This window comes from Lepidochelys kempii, chromosome 14 (genome assembly GCF_965140265.1).
Source record: "Lepidochelys kempii isolate rLepKem1 chromosome 14, rLepKem1.hap2, whole genome shotgun sequence".
Lineage (NCBI taxonomy): Eukaryota > Metazoa > Chordata > Testudines > Cheloniidae > Lepidochelys > Lepidochelys kempii.
The window spans coordinates 29264401-29287022 of record NC_133269.1 but is presented as its reverse complement, the minus strand read 5'-3'; the positions used below and the strand labels follow the sequence as shown (position 1 = coordinate 29287022).

Sequence of the window (22622 nt, the reverse complement as noted above, 5' to 3'; positions counted from 1 at the left end):
GGCGGCAGCTCGAGCCAGCCACCTGAATCCAAACTGACCCAGACTACCCCTGGCTATGCTGCTATTTTAGTGCACTAGCTTAAGCAGAGCTAGCACGTGTCTGTCTACCCGCTCTGGGATGCACCCCCCCAGCTGCTGTTTAGATGTACCCCAAGAGGGAAAAGTATGGTGCATCATGGGACTTATAGGTGAACCTGGCCTATAAAGAACAATTCAGGCATGAGATATCCACGCTATAACTCACATGAGGTACTGTGGTGACATTTCCCATTCAAAATATTGCTGGTTTTGGCCAAAATTTTCTGTTGGGTGTAGAATCATTTTTCACAAGCTAAAGATGAGTCGAATATGAGTCAACAGTGTAACACTATTGCAAAAAAAGCAAACATCATTCTGGGATGTATTAGCAGGAGTGTTGTAAGCAAGACATGAGAAGTAATTCTTCTGCTCTACTCTATGCTGATTAGGCCTCAGCTGGAGTATTGTGTCCAGCTGTGAGTGCCACATTTCAGAAAAGATGTGGACAAATTGGAGAAAGTCCAGAAAGGAGCAACAAAAATGATTAAAGGTCTAGAAAACATGACCTGTGAGCAAAGATTGAAAAAACTGGGCTTGTTTAGTCTGGAAAAGAGAAGCCTGAGAGGGGACATGATAACAGTTTTCAAGTACATAAAAGGTTGTTACAAGAAGGAGGGAGAAAAATTGTTCTCCTTAACCTCTGAGGATAGGACTAGAAGCAGTGGGCTTCAATTGCAGCAAAGGTTTAGGTTGGACCTTAGGAAAAACTTCCTAACTGTCACAGTGGCTAAACACTGGAATAAATTGCCTAGGGAAATTGTGGAATCTCCATCACTGGAGATTTTTAAGAGCAGGTTAGACAAACACATGTCTGGGATTGTCTAGATAATACTTAGTCTTGCTCTGAGTGCAGGGGACTGGACTAGATGACCTTTCAAGGTCCCTTCCAGTCCTACACTTCTATGATTTCACTAGTTCAAAAATCCCTTCCCGAAGAGGAGGCTTATTAACCATGAAACAACCAGCAAAGGAAAGAACTAGATTGACCTCCCCTCCCATTAAAGGTGTGAAAGCAGGACACACCTCAGGATCCAAACACTAAAAAAAGGAAATGGGCAGCAATTATTAAAATTAGGTAGAGCTTACATTTAAACACAATTGTACAATACAGGCTACTATCGGCCCTCTTGCAACCACCTCTCATGGAAGTGCCACTTACATCCCCGCAACTGCAAGACATTATCCCACAGTACGACACTCCCACTGGACAGCTCCGGCAGCACTGGTGTGCCATAGACTTCAGGAGTTTGTGATGCACTGGCGGGATCTTTGTGTTATTGCATAGGAACATGCTTAACACACTACTGAACAGCAGCATAGTTGTAGCTGTGTCAGTCCAAGGTTATTAGAGAGATAAGGTGTGGGAGGTAATATCTTTTACTGGACCAAATTCTGTTGGTGAGAGAGACAAGCTTTCAAGCCACAGAGAGCTCTTCTTCAGGGCTGGGAAAGGTACTCTGAACATCACAGCTAAATGCAAGTTGGAACATTGTTTAACATAAGTAATTAGCACATAGGGACCATTAGCACTCAGATTCTATGGTGGGGGAGCACAGTACCTATATAAAAAAATAGATAAAATAGAACATAGGACTGGAAGGGACTCCGTGTCACTGAGTCCAGTTCCATACTACTACAGGCAACCCCAGCATATACTCCAATTAATAAATGTACCAAGCTCGATCTTAAAACTAGTGAAGTTGTTTGGCCACTGCTCCTCATGATGGGAGGCTGTTCCAGAACCTCACTCCTCTGATGGTTAGAAATCTTCTTCTCAGTTCCAGTCTAAACACGTGTGACCAGTTTATACATTTGCAGCTTACCTCTGGGGTGGGTGGGGTTCTGTACCGGCGAAAAGGAGAACACAGTCATAAGTTTATGGTACAGTTGTTAGTGACGTTCACATTTTGTCAACAGAATGGACTATGTATTGGATAGTTGGCAAATACGGTGAGTGGAAATTATCAAAGCCTACAGATTAACTGGCAGATCTTTCACACTCTATACTTGGTTACTGAAGGAAGTTGTGCTAACATGTTAACATAAGGTGTGAATTTAAAATGATTTAGTTAAATCAATGCAAACTCATTTGTGGACATTCTTATTTTGATTTAAGATTGGCCAATTGCAGTGTAGCTTCAGTCAATAATGAATAGGGTGAAGTTAACTGAAATAAGCCACTCTTCAAATGTGAGGGTTGAAATGATTTAGTAAAATCAGTGTTTTAACCCATTAAGTCAGTGCAAAAGCTGTATGTGAAGAAGGACTCTGCTCACATTTTCAAGGTGGTATTTGCACACATAACCAATCGAACCAAAGATTATCTTTATCAAGTTGCAGTGGGGGAGGTTTAGGTTGGATAGTAGGAAAAACTTTTTCACTAGGAGGGTGGTGAAACACTGGAATGCGTTGCCTAGGGAGGTGGTGGAATCTCCTTCCTTGGAAGTTTTTAAGGTCAGGCTTGACAAAGCCCTGGCTGGGATGATTTAATTGGGGATGGGTCCTGCTTTTGAGCAGGGGGTTGGACTAGATGACCTCCTGAGGTCCCTTCCAACCCTGATATTCTATGATTCTATGAACAACAATCCGACCAAAGATTATCTTCGCTAACTGGTAAAGACTGATGTTTCTATTGTATTTTGGATGTAGCTATAACTTCCATTGAAGAAAGATTTTATCAGTTGCATGGTCATTGTGAAACTTTTGAATTTTTATATGATATTGGAAATATTAAAAATCAGTTTTCCAAAGAAGACCTCATGAAGCACTGCCAAGACCTACATTTAGCACTCAGTTCTGATAACGCTTCTAACATTGATGAAGTAGAATTGTATGATGAATTAATAGCTTTATCTGAGATAATAAGTCCTAAAACTTCTCCTCTAAAAGTATTAGAATTTATAGCAAAAAATGATTTTTTCACTCCAAACACTGCTATAGCAGTACACATTCTTTTAACATTGCCAGTATCAGTGGCTTCTGGTGAGCGCAGTTTCTCAAAACTGAAATTACTAAAAAATTATTTGAGGCCCACCATGTCTCAAAATCGTTTGTCAGGACTCGCATTAATTTCAGTTGAAACTACCATTGCAAAAAATTTAGATTTCACTGAATTATTAAAAGACTACACAAGTATAAAAACCAGAAAAATTCAGTTCATATAAATTCTTTTAATTTATGAGAAACTGGCCGCACCAGAAGACACTGATGTTTTTCATTACAGTGTATAGTTGAACCCAAATTGTTTGTAATTATGATTTTGTTAAAATTAAATGAGTACACTAGTAGGAAGTTGTTTTATTTCACTCACTACAAATTCTCTGTTTTAATTTTTTTAAATTTTAAACAGTGAGAAAAAAAAAATCATTGCAAAGTGCAAACGTGTAAAAGCGAAAAGAGGGGGCAGCCAAAAATTTTTTTGCTTGAGGCAGCAAAAAACCTAGAGCCAACCCTGGCTGAAGTCCCAAGCTCTGGGGCTCTTGGAGAATTTAAGCCATGTTGGGGGGTGAGGAGCCCAAATAAAAGAGGACTAGATGGAGTAGGGAGAGGGGCTACTAACCCTAATTTAACTCTCACATAACTGCCACACACCTGTATCCTGAGGGACCCAACTGTGATATTACAGTTTTCTGATTTTCCCAAAAGTCAGTAGGGTTCTGTCCATTAATGCCTAGAACATTCCCTGAAATTTTGGAATTGATCAGATATGGCTTTCAAAAGTTGTCATGTTACTTACACATAAGACAACAGAGAAATGCCATTGAGTTGAGGACAGAAGGTCCTTGTTACTTAACCAGTGAAACCAGTGCACAGACAAACCCACCAGCTTAACCTGACAGGTCACAATGGCTGTTTGTTCAGGGTAGGTAAAATCTTTAGTCCAGCTCATGGACATTCTAGGCCATGTCTACATGGTAGCAATTAAAATGGCATAGCTGCAGCACTGTGGTTACACTGGTATAACCCAATAGTGCAGACGTAGCGCACAGCAAGGGAAGGGGTTTTTCCATTGTTGTAGGAACACTCCCTCTCCAAGTGACAGTAGCTGGGTTAATGGAAGCATTCTTCCATGGACCTACCTGCATCTGTGCCAGGGTTAGGTTGGCATAGGTACAGTGCACAAGGATGTGGATTTTTCACACCCCTAAATGCCATAACTATGTCAACCTACATATTAAGTGCAGACCAGGCCTTCCCTGCCTCAGCTGTAATCTTGTTCAGTCCCGATAATGCTACTTCTCTGGGTTGCACTCGTATTGGGACAGGACATGAGCCCTGCTCTGAAGCTACCATTCTGGACTCCAGCATGTCAGTTCCAATTTCCTTTGTCAAAAGTAGTCTAGATTCATGAAGGGACATAGGTGTTTTGACACCAAACGTCACAGTGCCTAACGTTTAGGCATGTAAAAGCCACAGGAACACCCCTGGTATCCATAAAGCCTGAGGTAGGTGTCCAGGCTCAAAGAATGGGGACAGACATGTGCCTTAGATTGTGGGGAGCCGCATAAGATTGCTAGTGGGAGATTCCAATGAAAGGAGTGGTGTGCAACCCCCACCCCCATGGAGATAGGGCCTAAATCCAGGCTGCAGGGAACCCTCTCTTGGAGTTAGGCACGTGAGGCAATAATTCAGTGCTGGGAGCATGGGGTTAGAATTAAGGTGCCTAAAACTGGGGATTAGGTATTTAAGTACCTTTGTGAGTATAGGCCACAGTATCTCTGTTGTGCGTGCAAATACCACCTTGAAAACGTGAGCAGAGTCCTGCTTCACACACAACTTTTGCACTGACTTAATGGGTTAAAGAAATGATTTAGTAAAATCAGTGTAACCCTCACATTTGAAGAGTGGCTTACTTCAGTTAACTTCACCCTATTCATTATTGACTGAAGGATTTAATTCTCACTGTCTTGAAATAATGGTGAGTCAATAAGAGGCTAAGAGTCCTGAGACTAGCAAGGAATTGCTTAACAGGATTGGCAGGAGAATTGTAGTCATTAGGTTTCAGAGTGAACATGCAGTGGCTATTAATGTTACCATTCTAAATTCTTGGAGCTCTTGTAGTAGCATGTCGATCTGAGACACCAGTGCCGCAGTGTGACTCTGACAGGGTCTCTGCAGCCAAGGGAGTAAAGTCTGCAAGAAATCTCAGAGGCCCCAAAGAATCCCAGGCAACTCAAAACCTTTGGATTGGGCAGGAATTCTGCTCTCCCAAGTTCCAGTCCTCCAGCCCTGCCCATCCCTCTCTGCAGCAGTGTCCAGAGTGGGGTACAGATACCCATACTCCCTGTCCCCACTCACCCTTCCACCCTAGCACACATGTGTCAAGGTTCCTTCTGCACTCTGAACTCTAGGGAACAGATGTGGGGACCTGCATGTCCCCCAACAGCATGGGGATGGGATAATCATCATAGACTGCAAAAGTCCATGTTCCTAACCAGCCCTGGTACTGGAAAGGCAACTTGGCTGTAGGCAAATTGAAAGAGTTGGACTTGAAGGGTTGAATGGTCACTTGGATCTCCGGGTTGATTAACTTGGGGTCTACTAAGGAAGCATGGATAGCCAACACTTGTGCTCCGGTGTCCCTCCATGCAGTGACCTTCTTCCCGCCCACTCTCACAGTTTCCCTCCGCTCTGAGGGTATCTGGGAGGTATCTGGGCCTGCGGACCTCTGGTGTGATTCCGGTGCAATGAACTATAATCTGTTGGGGTTCTTGGGGCAGTTGGCCTTTATGTGTCCCGGCTCGTTACATTTAAAACATCGTCCAGCTGACGGTTCACTGGGGCGAGGTGGGTTCCTGGAGAACGGGGTGGCAGGACGACAAGGTGGCTGGAGGGTTCCTTCGGGGGTAGGTGGGGCCTGGGGCGGCCCCCAGTAATAGGGTGTGGTCTGAGGTTGTCCCTTCTGGTATCCACTCCAACTGCGACCAGTTTTTTTCTTCTCTGCCACCTCCACCCATTTGGCTCTAATCTCCCCCGCCTCGATTACAGTTTTGGGTTTCCTATCTAGGATGTACCTTTCTATTTCCTTAGGAACACCCTCTAAGAACTGTTCCATTTGCATTAGGAAGGGCAAATCTACTGGAGATTGAACACTTGCTCCAGATATCCAGGCATCCCAATGTTTCACAATGTGGTAGGCATGTCAGGTAAATGACACGTCTGGTTTCCACCTTAGGGCTCTGAATCGCCGACGGGAATGCTCAGGTGTTAGCCCCATTCTGACTCTCGCCTTGGTTTTAAACAGTTCATACTGGTTCATTTGTGCCTTAGGCATTTCAGCTGCTACCTCAGCTAAGGGTCCACTGAGCTGCGGCCTCAGTTCTACCACGTATTGGTCTGTAGGGATGCTGTACCAAGGCAGGCCCTTTTGAAGTTTTCTAAGAAGGCCTCGGTATCATCACCTGCCTTGTAGGTGGGGAACTTTCTGGGATGGGAAGTGGTACCTGGAGAAGGATTGCTAGGGCTTGTTGGTATATTCTGCTGAGCCCTTGCTTCTCCATCTCCAGTGCATAGAATCATAGAATCATAGAATATCAGGGTTGGAAGGGACCCCAGAAGGTCATCTAGTCCAACCCCCTGCTCAAAGCAGGACCAATTCCCAGTTAAATCATCCCAGCCAGGGCTTTGTCAAGCCTGACCTTAAAAACCTCTAAGGAAGGAGATTCTACCACCTCCCTAGGTAACGCATTCCAGTGTTTCACCACCCTCTTAGTGAAAAAGTTTTTCCTAATATCCAATCTAAACCTCCCCCACTGCAACTTGAGACCATTACTCCTCGTTCTGTCATCTGCTACCATTGAGAACAGTCTAGAGCCATCCTCTTTGGAACCCCCTTTCAGGTAGTTGAAAGCAGCTATCAAATCCCCCCTCATTCTTCTCTTCTGCAGGCTAAACAATCCCAGCTCCCTCAGCCTCTCCTCATAACTCATGTGTTCCAGTCCCCTAATCATTTTTGTTGCCCTTCGCTGGACTCTCTCCAATTTATCCACATCCTTCTTGAAGTGTGGGGCCCAAAACTGGACACAGTACTCCAGATGAGGCCTCACCAATGTCGAATAGAGGGGAACGATCACGTCCCTCGATCTGCTCGCTATGCCCCTACTTATACATCCCAAAATGCCATTGGCCTTCTTGGCAACAAGGGCACACTGCTGACTCATATCCAGCTTCTCGTCCACTGTCACCCCTAGGTCCTTTTCTGCAGAACTGCTGCCTAGCCATTCGGTCCCTAGTCTGTAGCTGTGCATTGGGTTCTTCCGTCCTAAGTGCAGGACCCTGCACTTATCCTTATTGAACCTCATCAGATTCCTTTTGGCCCAATCTTCCAATTGGTCTAGGTCCTTCTGTATCCTATCCCTCCCCTCCAGCGTATCTACCACTCCTCCCAGTTTAGTATCATCCGCAAATTTGCTGAGAGTGCAATCCACACCATCCTCCAGATCATTTCTGAAGATATTGAATAAAACCGGCCCCAGGACCGACCCCTGGGGCACTCCACTTGATACCGGCTGCCAACTAGACTAGACCGGATGCCAACTAGAGCATGCTTCCTCTCTTTTTCCTTCTCCTCCAGTTCTTTGTCCCTTGCCTCCATTTCCCTCCTGTGGGCAGCCTCCATTTCTTTTTCCCTGGCCTCATGTACATCCATCTCTATCCGCATGAGTTCTGTCTGTCTTTCATATTCCTTTTGTTTTTCCTCAGCCTCAAATCTGGCTAATTCCAGCTTTTGTTGAACCGTGGAGTCTGTCATCCTAACCTCTCTGTTTTTAACTAACTTTACACCCGAGAGTTACACAGGAAACAAACAAAAAAAAAAACTTGACTTTTAAAATTTTGCTGTGCTATTCTCTGATAGGGATTGTCAGCCTACAGAAAAATAATAATAATAAAAAAATAACCCAAACCCACCAACTATAAAAAAAATTCAGAAAAAAAACCCCCGAAACCCTAACACCTTTGGCTCCAGGCAAATAGGTAGAAAACCCCTCTAGTTGTTCTTAGGAGAAAAAAAAAAAACTTCAGGTCTGTGAAGACCTGTGAATTTCCCTGCAGGAGGTTAACTACTCTGCCTTTAGGAAGAGAAACTGCAGCTCACAAAGGCAAATCCCTTTTGTCTCTGCTCTGGCCCCAAAGCAAAACAAAAAACCTCGAACTATTTCCAGTTGGGAAACTTGCTTTCTAGCAGCCCAAACGAAAAAAAAAATTCCCTTTTAAAATCTGTGTTTCTGGTTCAAAAAAATCTCAGATAGATCTCAAAATGATTTCAAATTGATCCTACCGCTCTGCCACTCTGAACTCTAGGGTACAGATGTGGGGACTTGCATGAAAACCTCCTAAGCTTACTTTTACCAGCTTAGGTTAAAACTTCCCGAAGGTACAAACTATTTTACCCTTTGCCCTTGGACTTCCACTGCCACCACCAAATGTTTATCTGGGTTTATTTTTATTAGGAAAGCATTGTTTGGAAAAAGTCTTCCCCCCCAAAATCCTCCCAACCCTTGCACCCCACTTCCTGGGTAAGGTTTGGTAAAAATCCTCACCAATTTGCATAGGTGACCACAGACCCAAACCCTTGGATCTTAAGAACAATGAAAAAGCATTCAGTTTCTGAAAAGAAGGATTTTAATAGAAGAAGTAAAAAGTAAAAAAGAATCATTTCTGTAAAATCAGAATGGTAAATACCTTACAGGGTAATTTGATTCAAAACATAGAGAATCCCTCTAGGCAAAACCTTAAGTTACAGAAAGACACACAGACAGGAATATTCATTCTATTCAACACAACTTAATTTCAAAAAGAAAAGGAGTACTTGTGGTACCTTAGAGACTAACCAATTTATTTGAGCATAAGCTTTCGTGAGCTACAGCTCACTTCATCGGATGCATAAAGTGGAAAGTACAGTGAGGAGATTTTATACATACACATGGACCATGAAAAAAATATACATTGTAAGGAGAGTGATCACTTAAGATGAGTTATTATCAGCAGGAGAGTGGGGTGGGGGGAGAGAAAACCTTTTGAAGTGATAATCAAGGTGGGCCATTTCCAGGAGTTAACAAGAACATCTGAAGAACAGTGGGTGGGGGGGAAGGAATAAACAAGGGGAAGTAGTTTCACTTAATATAATGACTTAGCCACTCCCAGTCTCTATTCAAGCCTAAGTTAATTGTATCCAATTTGCAAATTAATTCCAATTCAGCAGTCTCTCGTTGGGGGGCTGTCTGTAGGCAAGGACTGGCCTGTCTCCCAAGATTTGTGAGAGTGATGGGTCGTCCTTCAGGATAGGTTGCAGATCTTTGATAATGCGTTTATCATCTAGACCCATGGAAAAGAAGCCCTTGAGGAATTCCACCACGATTTCAACAATTTCCATCCCACCATCAAGCTCAACCTGGACCAGTCCACACAAGAGATCCACTTCCTGGACACTACAGTGCTAATAAGCAATGGACACATAAACACCACCCTATACCGGAAACCTACTGACCGCTATTCCTACCTACATACCTCCAGCTTTCACCCAGACCACACCACACGATCCATTGTCTACAGCCAAGCTCTACGATACAACCGCATTTGCTCCAACCCCTCAGACAGAGACAAACACATACAAGATCTCTATCAAGCATTCTTACAACTACAGTAGCCACCTGCTGAAGTGAAGAAACAGATTGACAGAGCCAGAAGAGTACCCAGAAGCCACCTACTACAGGACAGGCCTAACAAAGAAAATAACAGAACGCCACTAGCCGTCACCTTCAGCCCCCAACTAAAACCTCTCCAACGCATTATCAAGGATCTACAACCTATCCTGAAGGACGACCCATCACTCTCACAAATCTTGGAAGACAGGCTAGTCCTTGCCTACAGACAGCCCCCCAACCTGAAGCAAATACTTACCAGCAACCACATACCACACAACAGAACCACTCACCCAGGAACCTATCCTTGCAACAAAGCCCTTTGCCAACTGTGCCCACATATCTGTTCAGGGGACACCATCACAGGGCCTAATCACATCAGCCACACTATCAGAGGCTCGTTCACCTGCACTTCTACCAATGTGATATATGCCATCATGCGCCAGCAATGCCCCTCTGCCATGTACATTGGTCAGACTGGACAGTCTCTACGTAAAAGAATAAATGGATACAAATCAGATGTCAAGAATTATAACATTCATAAACCAGTCGGAGAACACTTCAATCTCTCTGGACACTCGATTTCTGATCTCAAAGTGACTATCCTTCAACAAAAAAACTTCGAAAACAGACTCCCACGAGAGACTGCTGAATTGGAATTAATTTGCAAATTGGATACAATTAACTTAGGCTTGAATAGAGACTGGGAGTGGTTGAGTCATTATACTAAGTGAAACTATTTCCCCTTGTTTATTCCCCCCCCCCCATTCCTCAGACATTCTTGTTAACTCCTGGAAATGGCCCACCTTGATTATCACTTGAAAAGGTTTTCTCTCCCCTGCCCCCCTCCTGCTGGTAATAGCTCATCTTAAGTGATCACTCTCCTTACAATGTATATTTTTTCATAGAATATCAGGGTTGGAAGGGACCCCAGAAGGTCATCTAGTCCAACCCCCTGCTCAAAGCAGGACCAATTCCCAGTTAAATCATCCCAGCCAGGGCTTTGTCAAGCCTGACCTTAAAAACCTCTAAGGAAGGAGATTCTACCACCTCCCTAGGTAACGCATTCCAGTGTTTCACCACCCTCTTAGTGAAAAAGTTTTTCCTAATATCCAATCTAAACCTCCCCCACTGCAACTTGAGACCATTACTCCTCGTTCTGTCATCTGCTACCATTGAGAACAGTCTAGAGCCATCCTCTTTGGAACCCCCTTTCAGGTAGTTGAAAGCAGCTATCAAATCCCCCCTCATTCTTCTCTTCTGCAGGCTAAACAATCCCAGCTCCCTCAGCCTCTCCTCATAACTCATGTGTTCCAGTCCCCTAATCATTTTTGTTGCCCTTCGCTGGACTCTCTCCAATTTATCCACATCCTTCTTGAAGTGTGGGGCCCAAAACTGGACACAGTACTCCAGATGAGGCCTCACCAATGTCGAATAGAGGGGAACGATCACGTCCCTCGGTCTGCTGGCAATGCCCCTACTTATACATCCCAAAATGCCATTGGCCTTCTTGGCAACAAGGGCACACTGCTGACTCATATCCAGCTTCTCATCCACCGTCACCCCTAGGTCCTTTTCCGCAGAAGGGTCTGTGTGTATGTATAAAATCTCCTCACTGTACTTTCCACTTTATGCATCCAGTGAAGTGAGCTGTAGCTCACAAAAGCTTATGCTCAAATAGATTGGTTAGTCTCTAAGGTGCCACAAGTACTCCTTTTCTTTTTGCAAATACAGACTAAGACAGCTGCTACTCTGAAACCTAACAACTTAATTTCTCAGCCATTTAAAGAAATCATAATCTAATGCATATCTAGCTAGATTGCTTACTAAATTCTAATACTCCATTCCTGTTCTGTCCCCAGCAAAAGCATAACACAGACAGACTTTTTGTTTTTCCCTCCCCACAGCTTTTGAAAGTATCTTGTCTCCTCATTGGTCATTTTGGTCAGGTGCCAGCGAGGTTATCCTAGCTTCTTAACCCTTTACAGGTGAGAGGATTTTTCCTCTGGCCAGGAGGGATTTTAAAGGTGTTTACCCTTCCCTTTATATTTATGACAACATGCATGAGGGACAGTTCCACCAGATCAAAACCTTCACTGGGATGGGAGACACAGAGGCTGCTGGAACATGCCCTCTGTCTGTGAGAGCTGCTGCTAGCAGAGACATGTTTAATGAATGTTACAATACCCAGTGACACTGGGGGAGACTAGCAGAGCTTAATTTGTAATGAAAGAGGTGCCAGGGCACAAGCACTTTTTTTACATTAATAACTGATGCAGCAAGACCAGAGGTGCTGGAGCTATGAACTGTCAAGCCCACAGGTGCCAGGGCTCAGCACTGGCAAGCCCTGGCACAAATTAAGCACTGGAGACTAGTCCTGAGGTTTTAAAGCCCAGGTCTAAACTACACCTAGGGGGGTGATTTTCTTAGTGACTTTCTATAGTACAGACTTAGTGATTTTCTATAGTGCAGACACAGTTATATCAGCATCACAGTGCTTCAGCTGTGTCCCTGCAGCTTATTTTGCTTGGGCAGCACCTGGATTAAGCTCTGCTAGCAAAAGCACATCTTTGCTTGTATAAACTGCATCCCCAGGAGGAGGTCTGCGCAAATCTATCTCTAGTGTAGAAATTAGCTGTTGCCACAGGAGGGCTCTGGATAAAGCTGTGGGAGAGGGCTGCTCTTTCTGCGCTCAGATCAGGATATCAGCAATTGAGCTTCCGGGGTGAGACATTAGTGACCCCTCCATTGTCATGTAGGGGAGCCGGGGCTGAGCAGCCACTGCTCCCTAGCCGGGAGAGAGACACCCCCCCCCGCCCGTGCCCAGCCGGGGGGGACTTTCTCCGGAGGCTCGAACCAGCCCCGGGCTCTGCCGACACCAGCCCCTGAGCCGGAGCCTGCAGGTGAGGGGGGAGACCCGGGGGAAGGGCTGGGGCTGGGCAGGAAAGTGACTCTGCACCAGCGGCCCCTCCTCGCCCCAGCTCTGCTCCGGGGGGGGGGCGGGGGTCTGCGAGTCTCGGAGCTGCTGCTGCTGCCCGCCCCCCGGCTCTGCCCCCCTGAGCGCCTGCAGGAGCCGAGCCAGCGCCGGGAGAGCGACCGCCTCGGGACCGGGCCAAGGACCGAGTCTCCCAGCCCGAGGGGAGGGGGCAGGAGGGAGACAGGGGCAGAGGCTGGCAGGGGCAGCAGGAGCAGTCAGTGGGGAGGGAGGTTCCCGGCTCCCTGCCCAGCCCCATTCCCTGCAGCACCCTGGGCAGATTGACTTTTCTGGGACAAGGTGAGGAGCAGGAAGAGGAAAAGCCAGTTCCTGCCTCTGCTGGGAGAATGTGCTGCTCTGGGGACAGTGTCAGGGGGATCCCCCAAAGTGGCTCCTTTCATCTCTTTTCTAGTATTTGGTTCAGAGACGCTGGTATTGGGGCGAGTGGGGGGTTGAAATGTTGTAGTGGGGTTGGTCCTGGTGCAGGGAGCTGAGTCTGCACTAGCATGAAGCAACCAAGCCTTTTCCCGCCACCACTGAGTCATGAGCGTCAGTCCACAGGGAAAAGGCCTGCTGGGAATCAGGGTGTGAAATGGCCTAAAGCCCCTTCTGAAACCTGCCCCATTTTTTCGCCCTGACAGGCTGAAGAACCACATCCGGTCCATTCCAGACTGCACTACCCTCCTGGGGCATGGGGCAGGGACATGGCTGGAGCAAGGCTGGCTCAGGTAGGGCATTTGTATTGGAGTTCATGGAAAAGAGAAGAAGGCAGTGAAAGGCTGGGGTCAAACAGGCCCTCATGCTTTGGATACAAACCTGTCCTGGAGGGTTGGGAATCCTCCTGTGATGTGGAAGGTGAACCAAGCCCCTGACGGTCCTGAAGCCATATTTAAACTCCCTTATGGGTAGGGGCTGCTGGGAGTTTCTGAAGGAACTTCTCATTTCTGCTACAGGTCCTGTTTTGGCCCCACTGCTCTTTGGTAGTAGAGACCAGCTCAGTTACGTCTAGGACTATCTGAGCCACATAGTGCAATCAGGGAACCCTACTGAGGATGGCAGCTTTGAGGCCCCCAGACTACAACTCCCATGAAGCACCAGGGCAGCATTTCCAAATCAAAATATTTCTGGCTTTGGATACCATTTTCCACAGGGGTAGGTGGGTGCAGGAATGGTTTTTTGACCTGCCTTTTGGAATTGAACTAGTTGAGGTTTTGTCCAATATTTTTTTTAGTATTTGAATTTTTACCAAAAAAAAAAAAAAAATCCTGTTTTCTGTCCCACTCCGGTGATGCTTCTGGGAGTAATGAAAGCAGGGACAGAACCATCAACAGTCTGTGGGGTACAAGGAAAGTGGGGTGAGGGCCTTTTGGAAGGTGATTCTAATTCTAAGCTAGGATTCATGGGAACTATACCGATCCCTGCAGGGCAGAATTCAGCAGAGGGCTCAACCAGGTCTCCCGTGACTGAGCTGGTGGGACTGTGGCTGGCACAGGAAGCTCTGAATGGGGGATTCTTGGTATTCCAGGAGCCGGTGACCTTCGAGGAGGTGGCTGTGTATTTCACCAGGGAGCAGTGGGCTCTGCTGGTCCCAGGTCAGAGAGCCCTCTACAGGGACGTCATGCAGGAGAATTATGAGACTGTGGCTTCACTGGGTAAGGATTCCTGTCCCCTCGGGTACAGCTTGTGACCATGGGGGCCTCTTCCAGTCTTCTGTTCTTATAAGGGAGCAGGGAAGGAACCCTGAGCAGAAGCCAATGCAGGTGCTTAAGAGACCCCACATCTTAGGGATACATTTCATAGTCCCCAGATCCCATATGAGAGACATCCTCCACATCTCTTCTCATGGGCCAGAAGATTCTGGGACCCACCAGGGATTCTTCTCTTAATATCTCTAGTGATTTGAACAGGGACACACTTGCTTTATTCCCCCAAATTCCTGATAGTGGTTTAAACCCTCTTCTTAATCATTATTAATACTGTGAGTATTTAGCTTGCAGTAGTGCGCAGAGGCCCAAGAGGCCAGGGCCCCATTCTGCTAAGCACTGTACAAACATATAGTAAATGACTGTCTGTGACCCGAGGAGTTTACAGCCTGAAAATCTACTATAACAGGTGTTGACGCACACAGAGACAAGACACATCTGTGGGATCTGTAAAGAAAATAGAGTTCCCCCTCACACAATTTATTTCAATTCAAGGTGATAATATTTCTCCCTAGCCTCTTAGTAATTGTAGAGATGCCTGCCTTAAAACAACACAAAAGAGTGTGTTTATTAGCTGTCAGTGTTTAGGGAAGATCATCAGCACAGCCTGCTTCAGAGCTTCATAAAGAAGAGACTATAATAACCATCTAGTCTGACCTGCATCACACAGGCCAGCGAATTTTACCCAGAGATTCCCAATATCTTGTGGTTGAACTGGAGGGTATTTTTTAGAAAGACATCTGGTCCTGACTTGAAATCTCCAAATGATGGAGAACATGCCCTGTCCCTTGGTAAATTGTTCCAGTGGTTAATCCCTCTCACAGTTAAGCCTGTGCACCTTATTTCTAGCTTGAATTTATCTAGCTTCAGCTTCCAGCTTTGGACCTTGTCACTATTTTTGCCTACTAAATTAAAGACCTGACTGCTACATGAAATCTCCTGCCCATGTAGGTAGGTGCTTGTAGACCTTTCAGGTAGAGCTAGATGAGAAATCGTTTTCCCATCTTGTGAAAATTTTGAGATTTCAAAGGGTTTGGGAGTTTTTTTCTTTTTTGACCCATCCTCATCAAGACAAAAAATGAGACCTTTTGAAATTCTGTTGCAGAGAGATCCACCCAGAATAGCTAGAAGCCCAGGCATTAGGAAACTCATCTGGGAAGTGGTAGACCCAGTTATATAAGAATACTAGAATGGCCACAATGTGTCAGACCAATGGTGCATCTAGTCCAGTATCCTATCTTCCAACCGTGGCCACTGCCAGACGCTCAAGAGAGAATGAACAGAACAGGCAATTATCGAGTGATCCATCCCCTGTCATCCAGCCCCAACTTCTAGCAGTCAGAGGTTTAGGGACATCCAGAGCATTGGGTTGAATCCCTGACCATCTTGGCCAATAGCCATTGATGGACCTATCCTCCAGGAACTTATCTAATTCTTTTTTGAACACAGGTATAGTTTTGGCCTTCACAACATGCCCTGGCAACGAGTTCTGCAGGTTGACTGTGTGTTTGTGTTTGTTGTAAACCTGCTGCCTTTAATTTCATTGGGTGATCCCTGGGTCTTGTGTTTTGTGAAGGAGTAAATAACATTTCCCTATTCATTTTCTCCAAACCATTCATGATTTTGTAAACCTTTATCATATCCCCTGTTAGTCATCTCTTTTCTAAGATAAACAGTTTCAGTGTTTTTAATCTTTCATTGTATGGAAGCTGTTCCACACCCCTAATCATTTTAGTTGCCCTTCTCTGTACTTTTTCCAATTCTAATATAACTTCTTTGAGATGGGGCGACCAGACCTGCATGCAGTATTCAAGGTGTGGATTTATATAGTGGCATTATGATATTTTCTGTTTTATTATGTATCCCTCTCCTAATGATTGCTAACATTCTTTTAGCTTTTTTTGCTTACTGCTGCACTTTGAGCAGATGTTTTCAGAGATCTATCTACAGTAACTTCAAGATCTCTTTCCTGAGTGGTAACAGCTAATTTAAACTCGATTATTTTGTATGTGTAGTTGGGATTATGTTTTCCAATATGAATTACTTCGCACTTATCAATATTGAGTTTCATCTGCCATTTTGTTGCCCAGTCACCCAATTTTGTGAAAGCCCTTTGTAGCTCTTCACAGTCAACTTTGCACTTAACAATCTTGAGTATTGTCTGCAAACTTTGCCCCTTCCCTGTTTATTCACTTTTCCAGATCATTTACGAATGTATTGAACAGCACAGGTCCCAGTACAGATCCCTGGGGACCCCACTATTTACCTGTTTCCATTCTGAAAACTGACCATGTATTCCTACCCTTGTTTCCTGTATTAACCAATTACTGATCCATGAGAGGACCTTCCCTCTTATCCCATGACAGCTTAATTTGCTTAAGAGCCTTTGGTGAGGGACCTTGTTAAAGGCTTTCTGAAAGTCCACATACACTGTATCAACTGGATCACCCTTGTCCACATTTTTGTTGATGCCTTCGAGGAATTCTAATGAATGGGTGAGGCACAATTTGCCTTTACAAAAGCCATGTTGTCTCTTCCCCAGCTTATTGTATTCATCTATGTGTCTGATCTGTTCTTTACTATAGTTTCTACCAATTTACCTAATACCAAAGTTAGGCTTGCAAGTATTTGCCAGTACTGCCTTTGGAGCCTTTTAAAAAAAATCAATGTTACATTAGCTATCCTCCAGTCTCCAACCCTACTCCCTGGCAGGAGCACGGAAGGGGTGGGGAGGGACCCCCACTTGTTCTGGTCCAGGGCCCCACAAAACCCTAATCCATCCCTGTGCAAGGGTGTTAAATTTAACTGCATTGCGGTCACTATTACCAAGCAGTTCAGCTATATTCACCTCTTGGACCAGATCCTGTGTGTCATTTAGAACTAAATCAAGAATTGCCTCTCCCCTTGTGGGTTTCAGGACTAGTTTCTTCAAGAAGCATCCATTCATGGTGTCTAGAAATTTATCTCTGCCTCCCATCCTGAGGGGACATACCCAGTCAAAACGGGGTAGTTGAAATCCCTCATTATGATTGGGTGTTCTGTTTTTGTGACCTCTCTAATCTCCCTGAGCATTTCACAGTCATCATTACCATCCTGGTCAGGTGGTCGGTAGTATATCCCTACTGCTACACTCTTATTATTCAACTATGGAATTTCTATATATGGAAATTCTATGGTATGGTTTGATTCTTTTAAAATTTTTTCTTTTTTGGCTCTATGCTTTCTTTCACACGTAGTGTCACTCCCCCACCAGTGAGACCTTCTCTGTCATTCCTCATCACACCCTATTTTGTACCCTGGTGTTCCTGTGTCCCACTGGTTATCATCATTCAATCAAATTTCTGTGGTGGCTATTATATCAATATCCTCATTTAATACCAAGCACTCAAGTTCACCCCTCTTAGTATGTAGGCTTCTGGCATTTGTACACAAGCAATATTTAGTTGTCTGCCTTTCTGTGATGTAACGGTGATGGATTCTTTTTCTTTGAACTCTTTTTTTTTTTTTTCCGCTTCCTACATGTACAGTACTTTATATCTTCTCCTCTTTACTAGGTCCTTCTTGTAGTGTGGGACTCAAAACTGGACATAGTACTCCAGATGAGGCCTCAGCAATGTCAAATAGAGGGGAACGATCACGTCCCTTGATCTGCTGGTAATGCCCCTACTTATACAACCCAAAATGCCATTGGCCTTCTTGGCAACAAGGGCACACTGTTGACTCATATCCAGCTTCTCGTCCACTGTAACCCCTAGGTCCTTTTCTGCAGAACTGCTGCCGAGCCATTCGGTCCCTAGTCTGTAGCGGTCCATGGGATTCTTCCGTCCTAAATGCAGGAATCTGCACTTGTCCTTGTTGAACCTCATCAGATTTCTTTTGGCCCAATCCTCTAATTTGTCTAGGTCCCTCTGTATCCTATCCCTACCCTCCAGCATATCTACCACTCCTCCCAGTTTAGTGTCATCTGCAAACTTGCTGAGGGTGCAATTCACGCCATCCTCCAGATCATTAATGAAGATATTGAACAAAACCAGCCCCAGGACCGACCCTTGGGCACCCCAGTTGATACCGGCTGCCAAGTAGACATGGAGCCATTGATCACTACCCTTTGAGCCCGATGATCTAGCCAACTTTCTATCCACCTTCTAGTCCATTCATCCAGCCCATACTTCTTTAACTTGCTGGCAAGAATACTGTGGGAGACTGTGTCAAAAGCTTTGCTAAAGTCAAAGAATAACACATCCACTGCTTTTCCCTCATCCACAGAAACAGGCATATTAGAAGGCAATTAGATTAGTCAGGCATGACTTGCCCTTGGTGAATCCATGCTGACTGTTCCTGATCACTTTCCTCTCCTCTAAGTGCTTCAGAATTGATTCCTTGACGACCTGCTCCATGATTTTTCCAGGGACTGAGGTGAGGCTGACTGGTCTGTAGTTCACTGGATGCTCCTTCTTCCCTTTTTTAAAGATGGGCATTACATTAGCCTTTTTCCAGTCATCTGGGACCTCCCCCCGATTGCCATGAGTTTTCAAAGACAATGGCCAATGGCTCTGCAATCACATCTGCCAACTTCTTTAGCACTCTTGGATGCAGCGCTTCCAGCCCTATGGACTTGTGCTCGTCCAGCTTTTCTAAATAGTCCCAAACCACTTCTTTCTCCACAGAGGGCTGGTCACCTCCTCCCCATGCTGTGCTGCCCAGTGCAGTCGTCTAGGAGCTGACCTTGTTCGTGAAGACAGAGGCAAAAAAAAGCATTGAGTACACTAGCTTTTTCCACATCCTCTGTCACTAGGTTGCCTCCCTTGACTTTCTTCTTGTTGCTAACATACCTGAAGAAACCCTTCTTGTTACTCTTAAAATCCCTAGCTGCAACTCCAAGTGTGATGTGGCCTTCCTGATTTCACTCCTGCATGCCTGAGCAATATTTTTATACTCCTCACTGGTCATTTGTCTAAGCTTCCACTTCATATAAACTTCTTTTTTGTGTTTAAGATCAGCAAGGATTTCACTGTTAAGCCAAGCTGGTCGCCTGCCATATTTACTATTCTTTCTACACATCGGGATGGTTTGTTCCTGTAACCTCAATAAGGATTCTTTAAAATACAGCCAGCTCTCCTGAACTCCTTTCCCCCTATTGTTGTTCTCCCAGGGGATCCTGCCCATCAGTTCCCTGAGGGAATCAAAGTCTGCCTTTCTGAAGTCCAGAGTTCGTATTCTACTGCTCTCCTTTCTTCCTTGTCAGGATTCTGAACTCGATCATCTCATGGTCACTGCCTCCCAGGTTCCCATCCACTTTTGCTTCCCCTACTAATTCTTCCCAGTTTGTGAGCAGCAGGTCAAGAAGAGCTCTGCCCCTAGTTGGTTCCTCCAGCACTTGCACCAGGAAATTGTCCCCTACACTTTCCAAAAACTTCTTGGATTGTCTGTGCACCTCTGTATTGCTCTCCCAGCAGATATCAGGGTGATTGAAGTCTCCCATGAGAACCAGGGCATGCGATCTAGTAACTTCTGCGAGTTGCCGGAAGAAAGCCTCGTCCACCTCATCCCCCTGGTCTCGTGGTCTATAGCAGACTCCCAGCACGACATCACCCTTGTTGCTCACACTTCTAAACTTAATCCAGAGACTCTCAGGTTTTTCTGCAGTTTCATACTTGAGCTCTGAGCAGTCATACTGCTCTCTTACATACAATGCAACTCCCCCACCTTTTCTGCCCTGCCTGTCCTTCCTGAACAGTTTATACCCATCCATGACAGTACTCCAGTCATGTGAGTTATCCCACCAAGTCTCTGTTGTTCCAATCTCATCATAATTCCTTGACTGTGCCAGGACTTCCAGTTCTCCCTGCTTGTTTCCCAGGCTTCTTGCATTTATGTATAGGCACTTGAGATAACTCGCTGATCGTCCCTCTTTCTCAGTATGAGGCAGGAGCCCTCTCCTATCCTTCCTTACGTCATTGGTACCTACATGGACTACCAGCTCCTCCCCAGCATTGAACACATGTCTATCTAGATGTCTTGAGAGGTCTGCAACCCTCGCACCAGGCAGGCAGTTCACCATGCAGTTCTCCCAGTCATCACAAACCCAGCTACCTATATTTCTAATGATTCACTCTCCTATTCCTATTACTTGGCTCTTCCTAATAACTGGAATACTATGACATCATCTGGAATCGTTTCCCTCTGCTCCAGTTGGATGTTCTCCTTCCCCATAAGAACATAAGAATGGCCATACTGGGTCAGACCAAAGGTCCATCCAGCCCAGTATCCTGTCTACCGACAGTGGCCAATGCCAGGTGCCCCAGAGGAAGTGAACCTAACAGGTAATGATCAAGTGATCTCTCTGCTGCCATCCATCTCCACCCTTTGACAAACAGAGGCTAGGGACACCATTCCTTACCCATCCTGCTTAATAACCATTAACCCCAAGACTTCCTTACCCATCCTAGCTAATAGCCATTAACCCTGAGACTTCCATCCTCCTCAGCAGCACAGAGGCTGTCAGACTTGGGGTGGGACCGTTCTGCTCTGTCCTGAAAAGTCTTGTCTGTAATTAGGGGGCTGGAACACATGACTTATGAGGAGAGGCTGAGGGAACTGGGATTGTTTAGCCTGCGGAAGAGAAGAATGAGGGGGGATTTGATAGCTGCTTTCAACTACCTGAAAGGGGGTTCCAAAGAGGATGGATCTAGACTGTTCTCAGTGGTAGAAGATGGCAGAACGAGGAATAATGGTCTCAAGTTGCAGTGGTGGAGGCTTAGGTTGGATATTGGGAAAAACTTTTTCACTAGGAGGGTGGTGAAGCACTGGAATGCGTTACCTAGGGAGGTGGTGGAATCTCCTTCCTTAGAGGTTTTTAAGGTCAGGCTTGACAAAGCCCTGGCTGGGATGATTTAATTGGGGATCGGTCCTGCTTTGAGCAGGGGGTTGGACTAGATGACCTCCTGAGGTCCCTTCCAACCCCGATATTCTATGATTCTATTATTCTACCTCTCTGTCTCCCTTAGCTTCTCCAGTTTAGTCACTCTGGTCTCCACAGCCCATACTCAGTCTCTGAGGGCCATGAGCTCTTTTCACCGAGTGCAAAAATATGCCACCATAACCCGCCCACAAGGCAGATAATCATACATGTTTCATTCAGGGCAATAAACTGGATAGCCCCCACACTGCTGCTGGGCTTCTGCCTGCATTCTTTTTTGCTTTTGCAGGATTGGTTGGTTTGTTTGTTCATTCATTCTTTGGGGGTTTTGTTTTGGGTTTTTTTTGGGGGGGTGTGAGTGGGGTTATTGGCCTAAGTTTAAAGTATGTTTGTTAGATGTATCTTGCTTTCAGGCTTCCCCCCCCACACACACCCCCGAAGTTGCCTTGCAAAACTCAGAAGCAGATTTTTTAAACCCCTCTTTTCCCTGAATTAGCCTTGCTCCTTGTCAAGGGGTCAAAGGATGGCTGGCAAGAGCCCCATTAGTAAGGTCTCAGCCTAGCCTAGCAGGCCACTAGGCTCAGCACACAGCCCCCAAAACAGACCACACTATAAACATCAATCAAGCAGGCACACAACAAGCTAACAGACAGCAAACTCACCCCCAGGATCACCTAATCACTCCTCCTGCACCTGCAGAGCTCCCTCCCAGGACTCCCCCGTTTGCAAGGCTCTGATCTGGAGCAGAGACTTGGCTCTGCCAGTCCCTCTGGGGTGCCCAAACCCCCAGGCTGTGGAACCAATTTCTCTTGCGTCGGCCCAATTAATATTTAATTGCTTATTCAAAGTGGAACAGCTCCAATGGGGGAAGTTCGCAAAGAGTGAGAAAGATCTGAGCTCTCCCTGGGGTGCAGAAGGTATAGACTGAACTTGCTGCTCTGCTAGATTCTGGCCACGGACTCAAACCTAGATCCCAGCCGCGTTCCCTACCCATTGGAATGGATAGGGCTGTCTGACCCTAGGCTTCATCCTGGACCTGAGAAATTGGTTTCCATAAATTGGCATTTTCTGATTTAAGAAAAAAAAACATTGTGTCAAAAATTTCCCCACCAGCTCTGTTCCAGGTCTTTGCGGTAAGGGCAGGATTCATGTCCTTCCCCTGATTTCCCAGCATGCTTTGGCCCACTCTAGAACATTGACAGAGAATCATAGAAGATTAGGGTTGGAAGAGAACTCAGGAGGTTATCTAGTCCAATCCCTGCTCAAAGCAGGACCAACCCCAACTAAAGCATCCCAGCCAGGGCTTT

At 45.6% G+C, this 22622-nt stretch overlaps 1 protein-coding gene across 1 annotated transcript in view; it reads left to right on the top strand.

The window, feature by feature from the left end:
- Positions 1–22622, top strand: part of LOC140898107 (uncharacterized) — a 36412-nt gene that overhangs the window by 6191 nt on the left and 7599 nt on the right. Inside the window, exons 4-6 of the mRNA XM_073311558.1 lie at positions 13106–13125; positions 13335–13421; positions 14219–14345. Coding sequence (XP_073167659.1) covers positions 13106–13125; positions 13335–13421; positions 14219–14345 — 234 coding nt within the window. The remainder of the gene's footprint in view (positions 1–13105; positions 13126–13334; positions 13422–14218; positions 14346–22622) is intronic.